Raw genomic sequence first — 21,931 nt, 5'->3', positions numbered from 1 at the left:
GTACACATCTTTCATCCCTTATCAGACACCCTCAGGGCCAGATGTGGCTTGGAAATTCCCATGGGATAATCCCTGCAGCATCTGGCGGCAAGTGGGAACCACACTTCGGAGACTCTCTGTAGCCAGATTATCCGAAAAGGATAAACACTCTAAGTAGCCTCCCTTAGGGACCAAGTGTGCTCAAGGACTGAGCTCCGTGCAGGCTGGGACTTCAGCTTTGGATTTCGCACCACGGAAGTCACGGGTGGCTTGGGCAGAAGGGCCACGGAAAAGTGGTGGGGACGGGGGCTTATCTCAGAGGTTTGGTTTGGTTTTGTTGAGATGGCGTCTCGCTCTTTCGCCCAGGCTGGAGTGCAGTGGCTCCATCTTGGCTAACTGCAACCTCCACCTTGGTAGCAGAAGTGGGGGCATGGCTGGTGGATGCCACCCCAGGTGGGCACCCTTCCTCCACAAGGGAAACCCGGGCCTTGACAGCACCCAGAGGAGCCAACAGCGCCTCCACAGTCGGCTCTGTGGGCTCAGTTGCTGACTTCAGGAACATGGGCCAAGTTTTGGTGGGCTGTTTCTTGCCTACCTACCGTGTGGGATCGGAATTGCTGACGGGGATAGTCATCCCTGCCTCCCAGCGCTGTTTGGAAGAGCAATGAAAGAATGAGTGAAAAAGCACCGCCTAAGCCCCCAGATCCCACACACCCCAAATCCTTCACCAAGCCCACACCCGTCTCCTCCTCCTCCTGGGACTGTGTCAGGCAGGGCTTCACATCGCAGCGTGAACTCTGACATCCCAAGTGGCATTCCTTGCATCCGAGGTTCTTCAAAGAAAAGGCTACCAGCCAAGAAGGTGCCTTGGGAAGGATACAGGTGGGAAGTCAGCCCGGCAGTCCCGTCCTGCTCTGCTGCCTGCTGTGGGGAGCCTCAGTTTGCAGGTCTGCCCAGTGGGGATGTTCCCTGGGCCTGCCAGGCAGGGTGGCTGCAAACATGAAGGTTAGGAAGTGCATGAGCTCGGCCAGGCGCGGTGCCTCAGACCTGCAATTCTGGCACTTTGGGAGGCTGAGGCGGGCAGATCACCTGAGATCAGGAGTTCAAGACCAGCCTGGCCAATACGGTGAAACCCCATCTCTATTAAAAATACAAAAATTAGCTGCTTGTGGTGGAAGGCACCTGTAGTTCTAGCTACTTGGGGAGGCTGAGGCAGGAGAATCACTTGAACCTGGGAGGCGGAAGTTGCAATGAGCCAAGATCATGCCACTACACTCCAGCCCGGGCAACAGAGCGAGACACCATCTCAAAAAAAAAGGGAGTGCATGAACTCCCAGCACAGGGTCAGACTCAGCTGTGCGGTGTTGCACTGCCAGGCTGGGATGCGTCTGCAGCCGTTACTCCTCCCGGCTCCTGTGTCCTGGAGTTTATGTTTTTTGCCTGGAGAAACCAGGGCTAGAGGGAATGAGGTTGTCTCCGCTCCACCAAGGCAGCAGATCACTTGAGGTCAGGAGTTCGAGACCAGCTTGGCTAATATGGTGAAACACCACCTCTACTAAAAATACAAAAATTAGCCAGGTGTGGCAGCGGGCCCCTGTCGTCCCAGCTACTCGGGAGGCTGAGGCAGGAGAATCGCTTGAACCCAGGAGACGGAGGTTACAGTGTTGGGGTGGGACCTTTCCCCATCTGGACGTGGGGTTTCCTGGAGGTCAAAGCCGAGCCTGACAGGCCATGGGCTTTGTTTGGGGAAAGGCAACATGTTTGTGTCCTGGGACTGCCATAACCAGTGACCATAGGCCAGGCGGCTTATAACAGAATTTCGTCCGCTCACAGTTCTGGAGGCTGAAATTGTGAAAACAGGGCGTGTTGGAGGCCAAGGCCAAGGTGGTTGGGTTGCTTGATCCCAGGAGTTCGAGACGAGCCTTGGCAACATAGCAAGACCCTGTCTCTACCAGAAATATAAACTAGTCATGTGTGGTGGCGTGTGCCTGTAGTCCCAGCCACCAGGGAGGCTGAGGTGGGTGGATCATCTGAGCCCAGGAGGTCAAGGCTGCAGTGAGCCATGATCACACCACCGCACTTCAGCCTGGGTGACAGAGTAAGACCCTGTCTCAAAAAAAGTCCAGGCGTGGTGGCTCACACCTGTCATCCCAGCACTTTGGGAGGCTGAGGCGGGCAGATCACCTGAGGTCAGGAGTTCGAGACCAGCCTGGCCAACATGGTGAAACCCCATCTCTAGTAAAAATACAAAAATTAGTCGGGCATGGTGGCGGGCATCTGTCATCCCAGCTGCTTGCGGGGGGCTGAGGCAGGAAAACCGCATGAACCCAGGAGGCAGAGGTTGCAGTGAGCCGAGATCACGCCACTGCACTCCAGCCTGGTGACAGAATGAGACTCCCTCTCAAAAAAAAAGAGAAAAGGTGGCTGCTGGCCTGGCATGGTGGCTTATGTTTGTAATCCCAGCACTTTGAAAGGCGGAGGCAAGCGGATCACTCGAGGTCAGGAGTTTGAGACCAGCCTGGCCAACATGGCGAAACCCCATCTCTACTAAAAATACAAAAATCAGCCAGGTGTGGTGGCAGGCACCTGTCATCCCAGCTACTCGGGAGGCTGAGACAGAATCGCTTGAACCCCGGCGGTGGAGTTTGCAGTGAGCTGAGATCGCACCACTGCCCTGTCGCCTGGGCGACAGGGCAAGACTTCATCTCAGAAAAAAAAAAAGCAAAGGCAACTGCTGCCCCTGTACAGACACTCTGTGCTGGGTCACTGCCAGACACCCACAGTCCTCGTGAGTGTAGGAGGACACTGAAGCCCGCCCGCCCACCTGAGTTTGAATCCTGGCCCAGCTGTGAGACCTAGAAGAAATCACCTAACCGTTCAGAGCCCCAACTAACCCACCTGTAAACTAGGGTGATGGGAGTAGCTGCCTGCCTTGGAGTGCTATGGAATGCAAGGGTGGATGCCCCTCACTGGCCCATCATAAGTGCTCACTAACACCAGGAGGTAAGTGGTCTTATCTCCCCACTCCAAGGACAAAGAGACTGAAGCCTGACAGGGAAGGAGTTGCAGATATCAACCTAAATAACAAGCAGAGGCCAGGCGCTATGGCTCATGCCTATAATCCTAGCACTTTAGGAGGCTGAGGCGGGCGGATCACCTGAGGTCAGGAGTTCAGAACCAGCCTGGCCAACATGGTGAAACCTGTCTTTACTAAAAATGCACAAATTAGCTGGGTGCAGTGGTGCATGCCTGTCATCCCAGCTACTTGGGAGGCTGAGGCAGGAGAATTGCTTGAACCCAGGAGGCGGAGGTTGCAGTGAGCCGAGATCACACCACTGCACTCCAGCCTGGGCCATAGAGGGAGACTGTCTCAAAAAATAACGATAAAATGACAAGCAGAGAAGAGCTGTCTACACGAAAACGACATTTCTTCAAGAATCAGGCATTGCGATGGGAATACATGTGCCACAGTAAACCATGTGTATGTTCAGGGATCTGAAGGAAGACAAAGGTTTTTAAAGGAAAAAAGAGGAGGATGACATAATTGTTTTGAGATTATTATCCCTGGCTGCGAAGATCAGTAACAAGGGTGGCACCAGCCCGAGGCTGGACAGGCAGTTGCTGAGCAGATGTCCTTGAAGACGTATTTTGGTTATGGTTGCTATGGCCTTTGTGCAAGGTTGTGGTTTTTGTAGAGCCTTTTGTGATCACTTTTTTTTTTTTTTTTTTTTTTTTAAGTGACAGGGTTTCTCCATGTTGGTCAGGTTGGTCTCAAACTCCCAACCTCAGGTGATCCGCCTGCCTCGGCCTCCCAAAGTGTGGCCTGTCAGGGTTTTTAAAACACAAGTGACTCCATTTGGATTCTGACAACTTTTTTTTTTTTTTTTGAAATGGCGTCCAGCTCTGTCACCCAGGCTGGAGTGCAGTGGCACGATCTCAGCTCACTGCAACCTCCGCCTCCCAGGCTTAAGCGATTCTCCTGCCTCAGCCTCCCTAGTTGCTGGGATTACAGGCACACACCACCCAGCTTGGCTATTTTTTGTATTTTTAGTGGAGACGGGGTTTCGCCATGTTGGCCAGGCTGGTCTCGAACTCCTGACCTCAGTTGATCTGTCCATCTCGGCCTCCCAAAGTGCTGGGATTACAGGTCTGAGCCACTGCATCAGGCTGATTCTGACAACTTGGACACAAAGGAGGTGGCGGAGCTGGGGGCAGACACCCAGTTTGGGAGATTCTGAAACCTGGCTCTCTCTGCAGTGCCGTGCTCGGGCTTGGACAACCACCTCCCTGTACCACAGAGGCACCTATTGAGAGACTAGTATCCGGCTACAGAACACCTGCCCCGAAAGAGACTTTGGAAACTGATTGATGTTCAAGACCTGGCTGACAGGTGGGAAGGTGGCTTGGAGAATCTCATGCAGGTGCATGTATGACGTCTGGTGTATTAAGACCAGGGATCTGCTGGCCAGAGCCCACTCCTGGAACTGGCCCCTAGAACTGGGACCCAGAGCAAAGGGAGGGCACATGTCACGAGTGCACAGGACCGGACCACCAGGGTGGAGAAGGGGCCAGACGGAGTCCTGGTAGATCAGATGGTCAAGAGAAGCGTAAGGAAACACGGTCCGTCTTCAAACCTCAAGGCGGACATAAACTGATTGATTGACTGATTTGGAGATGGAGTCCCGCTTTGTCACCCAGGCTGGAGTATAGTGGCCAGATCGTGGCTCACTGTAACCGCCACCTCTGGGGTTCAAGCGATTCTCCTGCCTCACCCCCTCAAGTAGCTGGGACCACAGGCATGTGCCACCACACCCGGCTAATTTTTTGTATTTTTGGTAGAGACGGGGTTTCACGGTGTTGGCTAGGGTAGTCTTGAACTCCTGACCTCAAGTTATCCACCCTCTTCGGCCTCCCAAAGCGCTGGGATTACAGGCATGAGCCACTGCGCCTGGCCAGGATGTGAACATAGTAGATGGCAGAGCCAGGATGGGACGGTGGGCTCACCTCATGGTGGCAAGGACTGTGTCTTTCTTGTCCCTTGCTGTATTCCGCACGCAACCTCAGTTTCCCTATCCATGAAATGGAAATAATAACACTTGATCCTGCCTGGAGGGCCACCAGAGGGGAACATTTCCTCTGTAGGAACTCGAGAGAGGAGGAGCCCGCCAGCTTTACTGTCTGCGCACCCACCCCAAACCTGGCACAAGGGAGTCTCTATTGGATTCTCCCATTAGTGAAACACAATACATGTTGCTTCTGATGGGCCTCACACCCAACCTGCCCTGGGCGCTGACTGGCCACGAGGCCTCGGGCGGTCACCGAGAATCGGTGCACAGAGAGGGGCCTTGCCCATTTGGCGCTGGAGTCACCGTGGGTACCCTGGGCTCCCGGAGTGTAGCAGCCCTGACTCCGGAATCTCCTGCCACGTGACCACCCCAGCAGTGGTCACCAAGCCCTTGGTGTGCCCAGCGACTGTGCATGCATGTTTTCTGTGCCCTCGTAGGGCAGTGGCGTCACCCTCCTCGCCCACCCCAGAGAAGGGATGGGATGTGCCTGGATGGCAGAGACTGTGGGGACAGAGCCAAGCAATCTCCATGACTTCCTGTGCCCGGCACGTTGCCAGGCCTCTCCCTGGTTGTCCAGGACTGACCAGGCTGCTCCTCACAGTGCAAGAGGGACTTTCTCGGGTCAGCTTTGAGGGAACACCAGGCTTTGCCACCAGGGGGCAGAAGTGCCCCTCCAGAGCAGGCAGTGCCCGGGACGCGGGCAGTGCCCGGGACGCGGGCAGGGCGCGGACAGCTGAGATCAGCACCCGAGGGATGGCAGCACCCCCGGGAGAGTGGGCGAGCTGGAGGCTGTCTCTCTCTCCCGCTTGGCCGGCTGGCCGGGCTCCAGCCTCAGCTCCGCCACTTGCTGACTCGGACCTTGGACAAGAGCCTTGGCCTCCCTGAGCCTCTGGTTCTGTCTGTAAAATGGGACTGGTCTCCCACTGGACAGCCTTGTGGGGACACGACGGGGCAGTAGGTTTAGTGGCCGCCTGTACCCTGCCTCTAGTGCCCCTCCCTGGGCCCCGAACTGGCCCCTTCAGGGGTACGCTGTCTCCTCCCTTCGGTTGGCTGGTGTCCCAGAGATCACGATGTCACTTGTATTGCTGGTGGACTAAAGCTCAGACTCCTGGGGTCATGAACTGTCCTGACTTACTGGTCCATTCTGGTCCCTGGGTGTCCAATGGTTAGTCTGTGAGTGAGGGGCTGAGCCAGGCTTAGGGGTTTCGGCCCTTCAGAAGGATATCTGAGGATATCAGGGTCCCCCTTGGTGACCAGGGTCCTCTACTGGCTCCCTACATCCCACTGGCCAGGGGAGTTTGGAATGAGTTTGGGTGCTGGGGAGGAGAGGACGTGGTTGATGCCATCGGGCCTGGTACCTTCCTGGAGCGGGGGTCACTCTGGTGGCTTTGGGGGTGTGTGAATGAGTCTGGAGTGGGGGTTGCTCTGGTGGCTTTGGGGGTGTGTGAGTGAGTCTGTGAAGACTCTGGTGGCTTTGGGGTTGTGGATGAGTCTGGAGTGGGGGTGACTCTGATGGCTTTGGGGATGTGAGTGAATCTAGAGTGGGGGTCACCCTGGTGGCTTTGGGGACATATGAATGTGTCCGTTTGTCTCTCATTTCCTTAGCGGAGGGGCATTTCCCTTCCCTGGGTCTCAGACATAAATGAGCCCTGCCCAGGGGACCCCTCTACAATACAATTTCTGGGTTCCCCAGCCCCCTCATCAGACCCGGAAAGCCCCATAAGTGAGAGGAGGTCTGGGTGGGCACCTGGAGTCCTGGGGCCTGCTGTCATGTGGGACTCAGGCCCTGCAGGCCCGTCATCTGATGCTTCCAGGGCGGCCAGAATCTGGGTTTCTGTGTGAATCTCTGGTGTAAAATGTTGGCCGCATGCAGTTTGCTTTTTTGTTTTTTTTCCCCTCCAACACTGCAGACCACACAGAACACACTTAGGGGCTGAACTCCGCCCTTCATCCCCTGATTGTCCCCTGCTCTGAGGGTTTGTGACAGCTCTGTCCCCTCCTGGCCTCTGCCTGGGCGTTCTGGCACAGGGAGCTGGGCTGTGCAGCCCCACACTGTGCCCTCTCTGCCTGTCACAGCCCAAACCCGGCGGCAGCACCACTGCCCTCCTGGCGCTGGGCTCCTGGGCGGAGACGATTTTACACATCTGTGGCTGGGGCCAGCGAGAGGTTACAGCTAATTCCTTAACGCTGACTAGAGGTGCCTTTTTTGAAAGATATCTTTAAAATTCCTCAGCCAACCCCACCTCCGGGATTTCTGGCCGGTCCTGCAGCATTCCAGCCCCCCAACAGCCCATCGGCTTCCCTCCTCCTGCCTCCCACCTCCGCCCATTTCTCTCTGATTTCTTACCCCAGGCAGTCAGGCCTCCCTCCCTCTCTGGAACCGGCCCCTCCTGCCAGTCGTGCCCTGCCCTTGGCCAGCAAGCTCTTCCCACAAGGCTCGGCTGAGCCCACAAAGCCAGCCCCCTCCTGAGAGCCCGCCTCCAGCATGGGAAACATTTCGTCTCCTCCGGATCCCAGCGGCTCTGCTTTGCTGCGTTGGAGATTTTTTTTTTTGAAACAGAGTCTCACTCTGTCGCCCAGGCTGGAGTGCAGTGGTGCGATCTCAGCTCTCTGCAACCTCCGCCTCCCCGGTTCAAGCGATTCTACTGCCTCAGCCTCCTGAGTAGCTGGGGCTACCAGCATGCACCACCATGCCCGGCTGATTTTTTATATTTTTAGTAGAGACAGGGTTTCACAGTGTTAGCCAGGATGGTCTTGATCTCCTGACCTCGAGATCCGCCTGCCTCGGCCTCCCAAAGTGCTGGGATTACAGGTGTGAGCCACCACACCCGGCCTAGCCTGGGCACTTTTGTGAGGCATTTTCACCAGTGTGGTCCAGTGTAATCCCGTTACTCTTATGAGATAAATGTTCATCCATCCATTAAATCAGGTATCTGTGAAGCACCCGTTCTGTACTAGGCACAGGGGCCGTAGCAGCGAACAAGTTATGATTCATGCACCCCTGATTTATGGCATAGGATGGAAAGAAAGTCATCTGGTGACAAGAGGAGAACCTCTGAGCCTAACTGAGAGTGAAGGCAGTCAGAGACAGGGACTGCTAACTTCTCTAACTTCTCTGAAAGATGTTCTGGGGCGGGGGAGGGACCCGCAGCCCGAGGGCAAGCACGTCTCAAAGGCCCCTCGGAGGGAGTCACGGACCTGGGCTTATCCTCCGTTTTGATTCTTTCCAGAGACAATTCAGTACATGCTTTAGTAATTTTATATGTTTCTTTTTATACTGATAAGGTAGGGAATCCCTGTCTGGCTATGAAGTTTGGTTTGGGATCTAAGCTACAGTGTTCCTGGGAGTTTGAGAGCATGGGCTGGGTGCGGTAGCTCATGTCTGTAATCCCAACACTGTGAGTGGCCAGAGCAGGAGGACTGCTTGAGTCCGGCAGTTTGAGACCAGCCTGGGCAACATAGCAAGACCCTATCTCTATTTAAAAAATTAACCAGGGGGCTGGGCGCGGTGGTTTACGCCTGTAATCCCAGCACTTTGGGAGGTTGAGGTGGGAGGATCACCTGAGGTCAGGAGTTCAAGACCAGCTTGGCCAACACGGTGAAACCCCGTCTCTACTAAAAATACAAAAAAAAAAAAAAAAAAAGCCTGGCATGGTGGCGGGTGCCTGTCATCTCAGCTACTCGGGAGGTTGAGGCAGGGGAATTGTTTGAACCTGGGAGGTGGAAATTTGCAGTGAGCCAAGATTGCGCCATTGCACTCCAGCCTGGGCAACAAGAGCGAAACTTTGTCATAAAAAAAGAAAATTAGCCGGGCATAGTGGCACCGACCTTGTAGTCCCAGCTGCTCAGGAGGCTGAGGTGGGAGGGTTGCCTGAACCCAGGAGGTCGAGGCTGCAGTGACTGTGTTGGTGCCACTGCATTCAGCCTGGGCCACAGAGTGAGACTGTCTCAAAAAGAAAAGCAAAATGTGTCCAGTACTTGACGTGCATAAAGCAGCTGTTGCTGCCTGTGGCACGAGCCGACCCATCCATCCGCTTCACTGATGAGCCAGTTTGTCTGTTTACGGCTGTCTCCCGAAGACAATGGTATTTGTGTCTGGAACACAGGAGGTGCTCAGGAGACGCTGGTTGATTTGCACTAAACAAAGACTCTTCACAAGGCTTTCTTACATTTTATTTTATTTATTTATTTTTATTTTATTATTATTATTTTTTGAGACAGAATTTCCCTCTTGTTGCCCAGGCTGGAGTGCAGTGGTGCAATCCCTGTCACTAGAACCTCTGCCTCCCAAGTTCAAGCGATTCTCCTGCCTCAGCCTCCCTAGTAGCTGGGATTACAGGCACCCACCACCCACCACGCCTGGCTAATTTTGTATTTTTAGTAGAGGTGGGGTTTCTCCACATTGGTCAGGCTGGTCTTGAACTCGGGACCTCAGGTGATCCGCCCACCTGGTCCTCCCAAAGTGCTGGGATTACAGGCGTGAGCCACCGTGCCCAGCTCTCTTACATTTTATATGGGGCTCTCCCAGCTCCTGGAGCTATGACTGTCGCCCCCCATCTGATGGAAGGGTCTGGCAAGCCTTGTGGTAATCCGAGAAGCTGGGGACTGAGGAGGGCCCTGTGCAAAGGGCTGGATGCTCTGTGTGGTGAGACTCAAGTTTGCCGTTTGTTGATTGCACAATGTTGGGCAAAGTATTTCACCCTGTGAGCCTCAATGGCCTCAGCTGGAAAATGGGGAGAAGAAGAACCTCTGCCTGACGGAAGTAGTTCATGTGAGATCTGCCATCTAAAAGTGCTCTACAAAGCAGGCAGGAAGCACCAGCTGTGCCCTCCTTCACTGGGCTCACTCTGCTCCCACCACAGGGACTTGGGAGACTGCTTGGTTTTACCATCCAAGAGACCTGGGGTGGGGGATAAGTAGCAAACCCTTTACTTCTTCAGCCAACCACTCCAGCAAATCCTCCAGGCAGCCAGGCAATGCTGAAGTTCTGTCCGAGGGGGTCTAGGCTGAGCCCGGGTAGGGTGGGTTCTTGAGCCGAGGCGCCCGGAGAGGACTGAAGGCGTCTACCCAAAGTCCTCATGAGAACTGGGGGGCAGGGGGGCAGCCTGTGTTCAGGTGAGGGGTACCGGGGCACCTCTGTGTCACGACCTTTGCAGGGAGGGATGTGGAGGGAGAGACCACGAGGGTCGCTGGACATCGTGTGGGTGCGACCGCAGTACTGGGCGGGGGACGGCGCTTGGGCTTGGGCCGTGCGCCCTCTGCGTGTTGGTTTCCTGTGGGCACGTGGGGCCCTTGGAAGAGGGGAGGAGGGTGAGCACGACCCCAGAGGGCAGACCGAGCGCAGCGTCTTGGCAGCTGCGGCCGCGGAGACGCCGGCCCCGCCTCTTGTGCACGCCCCCTCGCCGGAGGCCCCGCCTCTTATGCATGCCCCCTCCCCGGAGGCCCCGCCTCTTGTGCACGCCCCCTCGCCGGAGGCCCCGCCCCTCCCGCCATGCCCCGCCCCCCGGGGCGCCGCGACCCGCCCCCGCCCCCGGGCCCGCCCCAGGTCTCCGTTTGCGCTGGGTCGGTGCTGGCCGCGCGCCTGGCGCTTCACGCTGAGCGGCCCCGGGCAATGATTAACCCGGCGGCGCGGCGGGCGCGGGACCCGAGGCGGAGGCACGGGGCCGGGGCGGGACCCCGCGGGGCCGCTCGGCTTCCTGCTCTCGCCCGAGTTTCCGCGTAGAGGGCGCAGCGCCGGCCCGGGGCCCTCAGCGCGGCGTGGCGCGGGGCGCGGCGCGGGGCGCCCGGGTCACCATGAGGACTCTCCGCAGGTTGAAGTTCATGAGTTCGCCCAGCCTCAGTGACCTGGGCAAGAGAGAGCCGGCCGCCGCGGCGGAAGAGCGGGGCACGCAGCAGCGCCGGGCCTGCGCCAACGCCACCTGGAACAGGTAAGGCCGCGCCCTCCTGGCCCGTCCGGGGTCCCGGAGCCGGGGGAGGGGACCCTCGAGCCAGTCCGCGGACGACGGGCCGCCCCGAGCTGGGAACGGTGCCGAAGGCGGCGCGGCGCTTCACAGTTTGCAGAGAACTTGCTCCTCCGGAGTGGTGCGGGCCTGGAGCAAAGTTGAGTGCCGCGTGGTTCCAGAACACGGGGACTGGAGCGAGGCCCGCCGGCGCCCGGGGCTGGCCCAGAAGCGCCCCGCGGTGGGCGGCGGAGTGGGCCTGGAACTCGCGTGCCTGCCTCCCACCCGGGGTCTTTCCACGTCTCCACTCCGGTGCTCGTGACAACCCGGGAGGTTAACGGAGGAGGAAGTGTTTTTCCCATTTTGCAGTTGAGCACGGGAGCCTCGGGGCGCAGTGGGTGGGTCGCTCAGGCTTCCTGTGTCTCTTTAAGGTTCCTTACGCTTTCCCTGGATAGGCCTCCCGTCCTCCAGCTGTCAGCAGGGGTGCGGCGCTGCGCGGCGGTCCGTGGAGGACCCTTCTCCGGGGGTGATTCCCAGACAAGCAGGGGCCCGGGAAGCCCCCTCCCCCAGCTGTGTTTGAGGAGCGAGGCTGGGATCCGGAAAAGAGAAGGCTGATTTAGTGGAACTCCCAGCATCTCTGCTCCCTAGGAAAATGGGGGCCGGGGGAAAGTGAGGCAGGCTGTTCGGGGAGGCTGCGGATGCTGCCCCCTCGCCCCCACACCTGGCAGTGAAATCTTGGCAGATGCTCCTCTGGCTGTGGTCTTGGCCACCAGGAACCCGGCTGTCACTTGGAGACACGTTTTTTTCAGTTCATTGAATGCATTGTGAGCGTCATGGTGGGTGCAGGGCTGCCAGCGAGACCCTCTGCAAACATCCTCTCTTCTGTCTGTGAGTCGCAAACTGCTCGAGGGCTGGCTGGTGCCTGCCTCTGCTTCCCTCTCCGTCAGCGGATATTTGCCTTCCTCCCTATGGGGAGGGCTGGGGTGGGAACAGTGAAGGAAGGACTCCTGTTGGGAAACCTCACTGGCCCAGCGACTGCAGTGTCTTAAGAGTTGTGTTCTCCGCCTGGCACGGCGGCTCACACCTGTAATCCTAGCACTTTGGGAGGCCAAGGCGGGAGGATTACTTGAGCCAGGGAGATCGAGGCTGCCATGAGCCTGATGGTGCCACTACACTCCAGCCTGGGAGACAGCAAGTCCCTATCTCAAAAAAAAAAGAGAGAGAGAGAGAGTCCTGTTCTGGTCCTCCAGTTTTGAGAGAAAGCTGTCTCTCTCCTTGTTCTCTGCTGCGATTTAGAGGAAAGAGCTAAGCAGACTGATTCCAAATCCCAACTCTGCCCCTTCCCTACTCCGTGGTCTTAAGTCATTTCACCTCTGTGCCCTTCAATTTCCTTATCCATAAAATGGGTTGATAACAGTGCCCACCTCACGGGGCTGCTATAGGGATGAAATCTGGACATGCAAAATCAAGCCCTCAGCACAGTACGTTGCACACAGTAGGTCCTTTGTACCTCACAGCTCAAGCCCAGACTCACGCAATAGACCCATGTCAGGGTGTCCCTCTAGGGATGACATTTGGAGGGCTCTACAGGAGTCAGCCAGTCCCTGAGCACCCACCCACAGCCGCCAGGTGAGCTCCCTCCCACCCCCGAGCTGGCGCATCCTGCTCCGGGTCCCCAGATAGGCGGGGGCACTGGCTGGGTGCTGGCTCTGAGGGCTTACACACTGCCCTCACCCTGCCTTTTGTGACCCTGGAGTGGGCTCTGAGTCTCAAGTGCCTTCTCAGAGCTCAGGGAGGCCTTGCAGGGAGAGTCTGCCTGAGTCCCTCCATCAGATTTTACTCAGCAGCCTGGCAGAGTGCAGAGAAATGCCAGCCCCTCCCCGTGGCACCTGCCGGGCTCTGGGCCTGGATCTCTCTGGGTTTCCCAGCCCTTAGGCCCGTGTCAGCTCCAGGCGCCCTGGCACAGAGCCATTTCTTGCACTCTTTTTTTTTTTTTTTTGGGAGACGGAGTTTCACTCTTGTTGCCCAGGCTGGAGTGCAATGGCCCAGTCTCAGCTCACCACAGTCTCCGTCTCCCGGGTTCAAGCGATTCTCCTGTCTCAGCCTCTGGAGTAAGTAGCTGGGATTACAGGTACCTGCTACGACACCCAGCAAATTTTTGTATTTTTAGCAGAGATGGGATTTCACCATGTTGGGCAGGCTGGTCTCGATCTCCTGACCTTGTGATCTGCCTGCCTCGGCCTCCCAAAATGCTGGGATTACAGGCATGAGCCATCGCACCTGTTTTTGGTTTTTGAGATTTGTTTTTGTTTTGTTTGAGACCGAATCTTGCTTTGTCACCCAGGTTGGAGTGCAGTGGCATGATCTTGGCTCACTGTATCCTCCATCCCCACAGGTTCAAGCAATTCTTCTGCCTCAGCCTCCCAAGCAGCTGGGACTACAGGTGCCCACCCCCATGCCTGGCTAATTTTTGTATTTTTTAGAGAGACTAGTTTAGTTTCACCTTGTTGGGGCCAGGCTGGTCTCGATCTCCTGACCTCAGGCAATCCGCCCACCTCGGCCTCCTGAAATGCTGGGATTACAGGTGAGACCCACCACAGCCAGCTCCCTCTCCTTTCTCTTGTAAAAACGCTAGTTATTGCGTTTAGGGCCCACCCTAAGCCCAGGATGACTTCATCTCCAGATCCTTAGTTAGACTCCAGAGAGTCGCTTGAATTACCCCTGCAAAGACTTTATTTCCGGGTCAGGTGTAAGGCTTGCTCTGTCATGAGAATTGAATCTAAGTCATTGATCGATTCATTCATTCATTCATTCATTCATTGACTGCTGGCACTGGGCTGCCCAGGGCATAGATTCAGCAGAGAACAGCCTCCTGGAGCTTAGAGTTCCCAGAGGGAGGCGTAGGTAAATAAACAAGGAGCCAAAGAACTGGAGGTGGGCTTGGTGTGGGAAGAAGGCAAGCCGGGGCACTCGGGTGCTGAGCGCTTTGCTGGGGTCCACCTTCCACACTTTCCTCCACGGATGTTGATTCTGTAGGCAGAAAATGTTTGGTTTTTTTTCTTTTGAGACAGGGTCTTGCTCTGACACCTGGGCTGGAGTACAGTGGCACAATCATGGCTCACAGCAGCCTCGAATTCCCAGGCTCCAGCAATCCTCCTACCTCAGCCTCCCCAGTAGCGACAGGTGTGTGCCACCACTCCTGGCTAATTTTCCTTCTTTTTTTTGGTAGAGGTAGGGTTCTGCCATGTTGCCCAGCTGATCTCGAACTCCTGAGCTCAAGCAATCCACCCACTTCAGCCTCCCAAAGTGCTGGGATTACATGCATGAGCCACTGCACTCAGCGCAGGAAATGCTTGTAAGGGAACTGTGGATGCAAGGCTGGCCTCCCTAACAGAACCTAAACCAGGACCCCAGAGCTTGTTTCCTGAGTGCCCACTCCTCATCTCTTGGTGAGGTTTTGCCCCCAGCCCGTGACAGGCCTGCCACCCAGTGCCAAGGCCGCAGAGACATGTCCCCATCGGGCTCTCCCAGGCTGGTGGGTGACAGATAAAGACGTGAAGGCTGACCTGCCACTCCCCAGGCCCCCCATCCTAATCCCTTTCCTCCCTCCCTCCCTCCTCAAGGCCCCTTGTCCCTGTTCCCTGCCAGCTCCCAGGCAGCTCCAGGTCGCTCCTGACTGGGTCCGGCCCCTGCGCCCCTGTGGGGCCTCCAGCCATGAAGGCCGTGCTCTTGGGCTGTGGGGCCAAGCAGGCTGTGCTTTCACATCTTCCCACTGGAGAAGGAGGTGGGACGTGAGTGGCCTCGGGGGCGTGCCCTGCAGGCAGAGCTGAGTAGCCCCGGGGGAGGGCCTGTGTGGGGGAGGGCCTGTGTGGGGGAGGGCCTGTGTGGCGGAGGGCCTGTGTGGAGGAGGGCCTGGGCCAGCCTCAGGATCTGGGACATGAGGGTGCCCAGCTTGGAGGCTCCGGCAGGGACAAGTGGCCCAGTGACCCCCACCCAGGCACTAGCTGTCAATATACCCTCCGTGGGCTCTGTGCTTATGCCCTAGGCCTGGCCCCAGCCTGCGTCTCCTGGCACCCGAATTCAGGAGTTCAGGGGATGTATCTTGCCATTCCTTCCTGCCTCCCCCAGCCTCAGGGGCTCTAGAGAAACTCCCAAAAGATGCCCCAGATCCAGAGCGGGCCCCAAAATGCCATGAGGGCACATGGGGGTGCCCAAACCCTCTGAGCCAGTGCCCCGCCAGTTGCTCTCACCTCTGGGATCCCCAGCAGGGCCGACCACTGCAGGACACCCCTGCTGGGGGTGGGAGGAGCTCCCCCAGCCCCACCCCTGCAGTCCATCCCAACACAAGCCCTCCGTGTGTTTCAGCCGGAGGGCCTCAACCGTGATGGGACACTTCCTTCATGCCAGGCCTGTGTCTCCCAGAAGCTTGAGGCTTTAGAGAGCTGGGCCCACCTCCCCCTTGAAGTGGAGGCGCAGGCAGGAGCAGTGCCTGGCCCCAAGACGCCAGCTTGGCGCAGAGCAGGCGATGTTTCACTTCTCACTCAGCACAAATCCACCTCCAGGCTAGGGTGACTTCAGCTTACAAATAGGGAAACTGATGCCAGAGGAGGAAAGGGACTCGATCAGGATCCCCTGCTAATGTCAGGGTCTGGGGTCTGAACCCAGGTCTGACATGGGGCCAGGACACAGGGCCACGGGGATGCACGTCCCAGCTGGGGCCAGGGCGAGGTGGATGTTGGTGGCAAGAGCTGGCTTCCATAGCTAGGGTCGGAGCACAGGGTGGGGCCCTAAAGGACCTTGTCTGCACCCCGCTGGTCCTGGACAGGAGCCAGCTGAGGCCGTGACCACTCCAGCCACCCACCCCAACCCTGCACCCGTGTCTCCCCCAGCAACACCATTCCACATTCACAGCAAGGGTACCACCTATACCCTGGTCTGTGCTAGGTCCTGTGGATGACCTTTCATTCCCATAGCAACCTTTAAGGTGAGCTCAGTACTCGCGTTTTTCAGATGAGCAAACTAAGGTTCAGAACTGAGGCTCAGAACAGGGCGGCTGGGCGCGGTGGCTCACACCTGTAATCCCAGTACTTTGGGAGGCCGAGGCCATAAATCACCTGAGGTCAGAAGTTCAAGACCAGCCTGGCCAAGATGGTGAAACCCATCTCTACTAAAATTACAAAAATTAGCCGGGCGTGGTGGCAAGCGCCTATAGTCCTAGCTAGTCGGGAGGCTGAGGCAGGAGAATCGCTTGAACGTGGGAGGCAGAGGTTGCAGTAAGCAGAGGTCACACCATTGCACTCCAGCCTGGGTGACAGAGTGAGACTCTGTCTCAAAAAAAGAAAAAAAGGAAAAAAAAAAAAGTGGTACAGGGACTGCCCAGGTGAACTGGGGCGGGAGCTGGGACTCAACCTAGGTCTCACTGGAAGCACCTGCTCTCAGGGGCCTCTGAAGGCCAGAGAATATCGGCTGAAGCCTCAGGCTGGATGGGGTCTGGGACAGTGAGGGGGCCCGAGTTCGGCCCCCACCACCCCTGCCTGCTTGCTCTGGGTCCCGAGCTCCCTGCCCCTCGGAAGCAGCCTGGGTGTGATGGGGCCTGTCTCTTGCCCTAGTTCCCAGAACCTGTGAATGCGAAGCTTTATGTGTTGAAAAGGACTTTGTAATCACAAGGGGCTGTGTGAGGGAGAGGCGGGGGTAGAGACGGAGATGCACTGACGAGGGCAGAGTTTGGAAGGCGTCACGCTGCTGGCGGTGAAGATGGAGGAAGGGGCCCCAAGCTGAAGAATGCGGGCACCTCTGGGAGCTGGAAAAGGCAGGGACAGGTATTTCTCCTCCCACCTAAGCCTTCAGAAGGAAGAGCCCCACCAACATCTTGACTTTAGCCCAGGGAAACTGATTTAGAACTTCCAGGCCAGGCGCAGTGGCTCACGCCTGTAATCCCAGCACTTTGGGAGGCTGAGGCAGGTGGATCACCTGAGGTCAGGAGTTCGAGACCAGCCTGGCCAACATGGTGAAACTCCATCTCTGCTAAAAATACAAAAACTAGCCGGGCGTGGTGGTGCACGTCTGTAATCCCAGCTACTTGGGAGGCTGAGGCAAGAGAGTCACTTGAACCTAGGAGGTGGAGGTTGCAGTGAGCCAAGATTGTGCCACTCCAGCCTGGGTGACAGAATGAGACACCATCTCAAAAAAGCAAACAAAAAAGAACTTCCGACCTCAGAACTATGAGGGAATGAATTTGAGTTGCTGTCAGCCACTGAGTTACGGATAATTTGTGCCGGTGGTCACAGAAACCCACACCCTGAGAAACTCTCCTTTCGTGTGTGTGTGTGTGTGTCTGTGTGTGTGGTGGCATGCCACTCTGACCACTCTGACCTCCCACCCACAGCCCCTCCCCACCCTGCCTTTTGCTGGGGAGGAGGAGGGTGGAGGTGGGGTGTGAGTCACAGGGGCCTGAGGGTGGGCAGGCAGCTAGGGGAGGCCGAGGAGACGCCACTGTCCCCCTCCAGGGCCTGTTCAGGGCAGATGGGGCAGAGCCTGGCTTTGCCATTTGGGCCTAGATACTCCTGCAGAGTCCTACCGTGGCCCTAGCCAGGGTGGCCACAGGCAAGTGCCCCCAGATCAGCCCCTAGGGCCTTAGCCCTTCCTCTTTAGCCCAGGCGCCGCCAGGTGCCCTAGAACCTCCCTAAGGGTCCTGCCCTTCTCTCCTCCCCTGCACCCGCCCAGCACCCAGGAGGTGCTGATCCCCCTGCTGGGACTTGGCCTGGCCCTCCTGAGATGGAAAGCCCTGCCCTGGGAGGGCTCTGCCTGCTAGGGCTGGAGGGCTTCCTAGAGGAGGCAGTCCACATCTGGAGAAGGGAGGTCACGGACCATTTCCACTCGAGGCCACATCCAGAAGCCACGGCAGAGTCCCCTGTGGCTTCCAGGGGACATTGACACATGCCCCAATGGGCCTCTCTTTGCTGGGACAGGAGGGGCAGCTGGGGTTTCGCTTCTGTTTTGGGAGATGCTGGGTCACATGAGGGCCTCCTACCCTGGCCACCCTTCCTCTCTCCCTGAGTGGCCCGCGGCAAGTCTTGTTTACCAAACACCACCCTTACCCTGCTCTCTCCTGAGGGTTTGGGTGGGGATGGAAAGGAGCTGAGGTCCTGAGCGGCCTGGGGTGGGGGAGGGGCCTCTGCGGGTACCAGACCATGTGACTCTGGACACGTCCCTCTGCATCTTCTCCTGTAACTTGGGGGCTGGTGGTTAGACACCGAGAAGCCACAGAGTAGGTGGGCCCAGGCAGGCCGGGTGTGGGCAAGGTGTAGAGGTGAGCCCCTCCCTAGAGCTTCACAGAGAAGACCGCAGGGCAGGGAAGGGCAGGGCAGGGAAGGGAAGGGAAGGGCAGGGCAGGGCAGGGCAGGGCAGGGCAGGGCAGGGCAGGACGTGCTGAGGTTACAACATCCCGGGAGGTAGGCGCTGTACTGAGAAGACCATTGTCCAGATGGGGACACTGAGCCACTGAGTGGTTAGGTAACTTGGCCAACTTATCCAGCCGGGAAGCATAGTGCTGGGATTCAAACCCAGGCCTGCACCTTGGACTAACCTGCGGATGGGAGGAAGTTCGGGGCCCGCAGAGGGAGGAGGCAGGGGTGGGGAGTGTGGATAGGAAAATGACCAGGGCGAGGAGCCCAAGGGATGCTCAGGTCTCTGCGCGGGGAAGGGCGCATCCAGGCGTTCGAAGGCAGGTGTTCGCTGACAGGTGCTCACTGGGCTTTGCTCTGTGCAGCCAGAGTGTGACGCCAGGCGGGGCATGGGGAAGTCTTGCCATAAACCAGAAGAGAAGACGGTGATCAGAGCAGCTGGATCTCCTGCACTGCCGTGAGGGAGGGCGATGGAGGGAGAGCCTCCAGCGGCGGGAACACTGGGTCGGAGGTGCTGGGGCAGGAAGAAGCCAGCGCAGCTCCAGCCTGGGGCCTCGAGGGATGGTGAGGAGGGCGGTGTGAGTGACGCTAGACCCCAAGGTGGCAGCAGCTTGGAGGGAAGACTTCGTCCAGAGGCCCCGTGATGTCGGGTCACCTCAGGCAGGGCAACCAGAGTGGGCTGGAGGCCCCCAGGAGGTTTAATGAACAGGAAGGAAGGACATAGGCAGCTCAGGGCAGGTCACGGAGGACAGCTGGGCCGATGCCAGCCTCGGAGGCTCCGGTAGCCCCAGCAGCCCCGGCTACACCGCCATCACCTCTGCCTGACTTGGGTCTAGCAGTGGTGCCACCATCCGCTTTAAGGGAGACCTGGGCTGCAGGGGAGAACTTGGGAAGGCGCCCCTGAACCTCCATCTGGGGTCTGGGGATAGTGGCCAGGAGTCCCGCCACCCCCCATGCCCCAAAGGCTCTCCCGGCAGATGCAGGGCTGGGTGGGGCTGGCCCAGGCATCTCCACTAGCTCCTACCCACCCCAGCAGCTGCCACGGGGCTGGGAGCACATCTGCAGCTGTCAGAATTCCAGGGTGGCTGCCATCGGGAACAGCTGGCTTCCTAGCAGACTTCCCTCCGGAGTTTCAACTTTTTTTTAGTCTGAAAATGGGGGTGTGGGCAGCTCTACTGTGACATAGTTGTAGGGCTGGGGACACCTTAGGGCTTCTCACAGGGGAGCGACATCCCAGCCAGGAGGGGATGACCAGCCACCAACCTCTCCCCTGGGCCAGCGGCTCATCCTTTAAGCTCTCTGGGGGTGGCGCTGTCACCATTCCCAATTTAGAGACAGAAAACAGGAGGTAGAGAGCCTGTGTCCCCAGACATGGGACTAGGGAGCATTCCGGTGCAGTCGGGCACCCCAGGCCAGGGGTGTGTGTTCAGCATGATCTTAGCTAGTGCCCACTGAGAAGCTGATGAAGCTCTCGGCAGAGCTGGGTCTCAACCTGCCACTGGGCCAGGCCCCGGCACCAGCTGTGGAACCTGGCACAGCCCCCGTGCTGCCCACAGCCTCCTGGAAGCATGTGGACTATGAGGCCTGTGACCCTGCTCTGTGCCCCTGAGGACAGGGAGGACAGGGAGACAGGAAGCCCTGCCTAGGCCTGGCTCCGTGTGGGGATGCTGTCCGGGAGAAGGAGCACAGGGGAGTTCGTGTGCACAGGGTCCAAGATGCCGGCTGCTCTGTGACCTCCGGCAGAGGACCTAGCCAGTTGGGCCTTGGTTTTCTCATCTGCAAAATGGGTGGCCAGTCACAGAGAAGGGTGGAGTTGAAGCAAATGGAAATGGTGGGAGCGTGGTGGCGGCTGCCCACTGTGTGGTGTGTGGGCAGCGTGGTGAGGACAGCTGTCCCCTCCAAGGTGAGAAGTGTGATGCCATGGGAGCCTTAGAGCTGCAGCCACATCCTAGATGGGAGGTGCCGGTGCCACCCAGACCTGGTTCTCACCCTGAGGACCTCTGGCCAGCGGGGGGTACTCGTGACCGGGAAACTGAATCAGCAAAGTTCTGGCGGGGAGTCTGCACCAGAAAGGTGGGGAGTCATAGGGTTTCTGGGAGGTGGTGGCCTCTGAGTCAAGAGGAGTAGCTGCTTGACTTGTAGACGCGAAGAAGAAGGGCCTTCCAGACAGGAGGGGCAGGCCGGGCGCGGCGGCTCACACCTGTAATCCCAGCACTTTTGAAAGCTGACCCGGGTGATCACGAGGGTCAGGCGCTGGAAACCATCCTGGCCAACATACTGAAGCCCTGTCTGTCCTAAAAAGCGATTAGAGACAAGTCAATCAGCTAGGCACGCATAAACGGGAGGTTTCCCACTGACAAGTTTTGTAAAAATACAAAAAAAGTCAGCTGGGCATGGTGGCGCATGTCTGTAATCCAGCTACTCAGGAGGCTGAGGCGGGAAAATCGCTTGAACCCTTGGGCCGAGATGGCACCACCACACTCCAGCCTGGGCGACAGAGAGACTCGGTCTCAGAAGTAAAAAAACGCCCAGAAAGGTGGCGCTGCCCAGAGGGTCCGGCACTGTGTGGGGTCAGAGCTCAGGCTCCCGGGAGTGTGGGGAGGGAGGACCCCAGGCTCTGCCTGCAGGGCAGCGGCCGCCGGGCCGCGGAGGCTGGGTGCAGTGGAGGGGTGAGAGGCCGGCCCGCGTCATCGGAGGTCCACGCAAGCCAGTAAGGGGTGCAGGGCGAGCTCTAGGAGCCAGACTTCGGGGTTGGTTGGATTTGGAGGGTGAGGGAGGTGAGGGTGAACTTCCGCCGGATACACCAAGCTTCTGCCCTGAGCCGGGGCTGTACACAGTCCCAGCACACAGGGCCTGAACTCGTAGGCTTACACACGTGGAGACAAGTCGATCAGCTAAGCACACATAAACTCGAGTTCCCCACTGACAAGCGCCGACAAAGCCAATGGCGGCTTCTAATTCGAAGGAAGGAACTGGGGAGATGCAGGTTGGGGGTGGGGGGGAGCCACGTGGAGGAAGGGGCACGTGCAGAGGTCCCGTGGCTGGCGGCTGCTTCCCCAGCCCAGCTGGGTGCAGGTAGCCCGGGGTGTGGAGTGCTCCAGGCGTCAGCAGTGGGCCCGGCCCAGGGGCACCTTGAGGCTCATGGGGAGCTTCAGACCAGGGAAGCAGCAAACTCTGGCCTACAGGCCAAATGCAGCCCACCGCTTGTTTTTGTAAATAAAGTTTTATCGGGACACTGCCCACACATGCCTTTGTGTATTTGCTACAGCCGTATGGGTTTGTTTGATTGTTTAATGTTTTAGAGGAACAGTTCTCACTATAGTGCCTAGGCTGGTCTCCAACTCATGGCCTCACGTGATCCTCCTGCCTCAGTCTCCCAAAGTGCTGGGATGGTAGGTGTGAGCCACCACACTGGCCTTGGCTTTTTGTCTGTTCTGTTTTTGTTTTCCAAGACGGAGTCTCCCTTTGTTGCTCAGGCTGGAGTGCAGCAGAGCCACCTCGGCTTTTCAGCCCCCCTGAGTAGCCGGGACCACAGGCATGTGCT

General features: G+C 57.9%; 1 protein-coding gene across 2 annotated transcripts in view; it reads left to right on the top strand.

The window, feature by feature from the left end:
* Positions 1-21,931, top strand: part of PRR5 (proline rich 5) — a 61,904-nt gene that overhangs the window by 11,549 nt on the left and 28,424 nt on the right. Inside the window, exon 2 of one of the 2 annotated variants that reach the window (XM_017529501.2) lies at positions 10,856-10,972. In XM_017529501.2, coding sequence (XP_017384990.1) covers positions 10,856-10,972 — 117 coding nt within the window. Of the gene's footprint in view, positions 1-10,589; positions 10,973-21,931 lie in introns of those variants that run through there. The other variant, XM_017529500.2, reaches the window with a different exon arrangement.

This window comes from Cebus imitator, unplaced genomic scaffold (assembly GCF_001604975.1).
Source record: "Cebus imitator isolate Cc_AM_T3 unplaced genomic scaffold, Cebus_imitator-1.0 Scaffold59, whole genome shotgun sequence".
Taxonomy (NCBI): domain Eukaryota; kingdom Metazoa; phylum Chordata; class Mammalia; order Primates; family Cebidae; genus Cebus; species Cebus imitator.
This window is presented reverse-complemented; position numbering and strand designations above follow the sequence as displayed.